This window comes from Nothoprocta perdicaria, unplaced genomic scaffold (assembly GCF_003342845.1).
Source record: "Nothoprocta perdicaria isolate Ctin4 unplaced genomic scaffold, notPer1 scaffold_234, whole genome shotgun sequence".
NCBI lineage: Eukaryota > Metazoa > Chordata > Aves > Tinamiformes > Tinamidae > Nothoprocta > Nothoprocta perdicaria.
This window is the reverse complement of record NW_020455460.1, coordinates 1-1,693: the sequence shown is the minus strand read 5'-3', so window position 1 is coordinate 1,693 and position 1,693 is coordinate 1. Positions and strand designations below refer to the sequence as shown.

At 73.5% G+C, this 1,693-nt stretch overlaps 1 protein-coding gene across 1 annotated transcript; it reads left to right on the top strand.

The window, feature by feature from the left end:
* Nucleotides 1-731: 731 nt before the first annotated feature.
* Nucleotides 732-1,321, top strand: VPS9D1 (VPS9 domain containing 1; the record flags this gene model as incomplete). The annotated part of the gene is made up of 4 exons (XM_026039578.1): nucleotides 732-773; nucleotides 894-946; nucleotides 1,058-1,145; nucleotides 1,236-1,321. Coding segments are annotated over exons 1-4 (269 nt in total), but the record flags the coding sequence as incomplete, so codon positions are not given.
* Nucleotides 1,322-1,693: the final 372 nt, after the last annotated feature.

Below are 1,693 nucleotides of genomic sequence, written 5' to 3'. Positions count from 1 at the left end.
CGCTCAGCCCGTGCCCCCGCAGGCGGCGCCGAGGCGGCGGCGGCCGCGCCGGGCAGGAGCGCCGGCCCCGGCGGGCGCCACCGCAGGGTCTGCTCGGACGAGGGCGGGAAGCTCTCGCCCTTCCTGCCGCCCGAGCTCTTCCAGAAGCTGCAGCTCGCTGAGGCGCGCGGCGCCAGGAGGTGGGTGGCACCGGAGCCCGGTGGCACCGGCAGGTGGGTGGCACCGGAGCCCGGTGGCACCGGCAGGTGGGTGGCACCGGAGCCCGGTGGCACCGGCAGGTGGGTGGCAGCGGCGCCGCGCGGCCCGCGCGCTCAGGGCTGCGCCCGCAGGGAGCTCTCGCCGCTCGAGGAGGCCTCTCTGCAGAACCAGAAGCTGAAGGCGGCCTACGAGGCGCGGCTGGCGCGGCTGCACCCGCGGCAGGCGCTGCAGAAGACCTCGCTGGCAAGTGGGGTGCCGGGCGCCCGCTCTGCAGCCCCCCGGGACCCCCACACCAACCCCAGCCCGCCGCCCGGGAAGGGACGGGCTCCTGCAGGGGCAGGGTGGGAGCACCGGGATCATGGATCTGAATGGGCAGCAGGGTCCTGCTGGGCGCTGGCGGCCCCCGTGCCTGGTCCCCCCCCGCCCGGTCCCCCTGCCCAGTCCCCGCTCCTGCCCTGGCGCGAGGCCCCGCGGTCTCGGCCGGTGTCACCAACGTGCCCTGCGCTCCGCAGACGCTGTCCCTGCAGCGGCAGATGATGGAGAACCTGGTGATAGCCAAGGCGCGGGAGGAGACCGTATCCTTGCCGTGGGCACGGGGCCGCGTGGCTCTGCTCCGCAGGGAGCATCCGTGGGGCGGACGTGGGGCCGGGCCGGGGCTGCGCGGGGGTAGCCGGAGCCTTGACCGCCTGGCCCAGCTGCAGCGCAAGGTGGAGGAGCGGAGGCTGCGGCTGCAGGAGGCCGCCAACAGGTGAGCGGGGCCGGGCCCGGCTGTCCCTGCGCCGCGGGGTGTCCCTGCACCCCAGGGTGCCCCCGCGCTGGCGGGTGYGGTGCCGGGGGCCCCACGGGCGCCGCTCCGCAGGAGGTTCTGCGGCAGCGCGGCCCTCACCCCCGAGGAGCAGGAGCAGAGAGCCCTCTACGCCGCCGTGCTCGAGTACGAGCAGGACCACGTGAGTGGCGCTGCTGGGGACGGGACGCGGTGGCAGCGGGTGGCGGGGACAGGGCGCGGAGCCGCCGCCGACCCCGCCGGGGTCCCGCAGGACTGGCCGCGGCAGTGGAAGGCCAAGCTGAAGAGGAGCCCCGCGGATCCCGCCGTGGTGGCCGGGCTCTTCTCCTGCCTCCTCAGGTAGCGCCCAGCACGGAGCGAGGGAAGGAGAGAGGGAGAGGGGAGGGATGGGGGGAAAGAGGGAGGGATGGGGGGGATTGATGCAGGGAAGGATGGAGGGGATGGTTTTATGGAGGGATAGAGTGAGGGATGGAAAGAGGAATGGAGGGATGGATTCAGGGAAGGATGGAGGGATGGAGGAGAAAGATGAAGAAGGGAGGGGGGAGGGATAGAGGGATGGATGCAGGGAGGAATAGAGAGAGGGATGGAAGGAGGGCTGGAGGTTTGGATGCAGGAGCCTGGATGCAGGGAGGGTGGAGGGCTGGATGCAGGGGGCTGGATGCAGGGGGCTGGAGGGCTGGATGCAGAGGGGCTGGATGCAGGGGGGCTGGA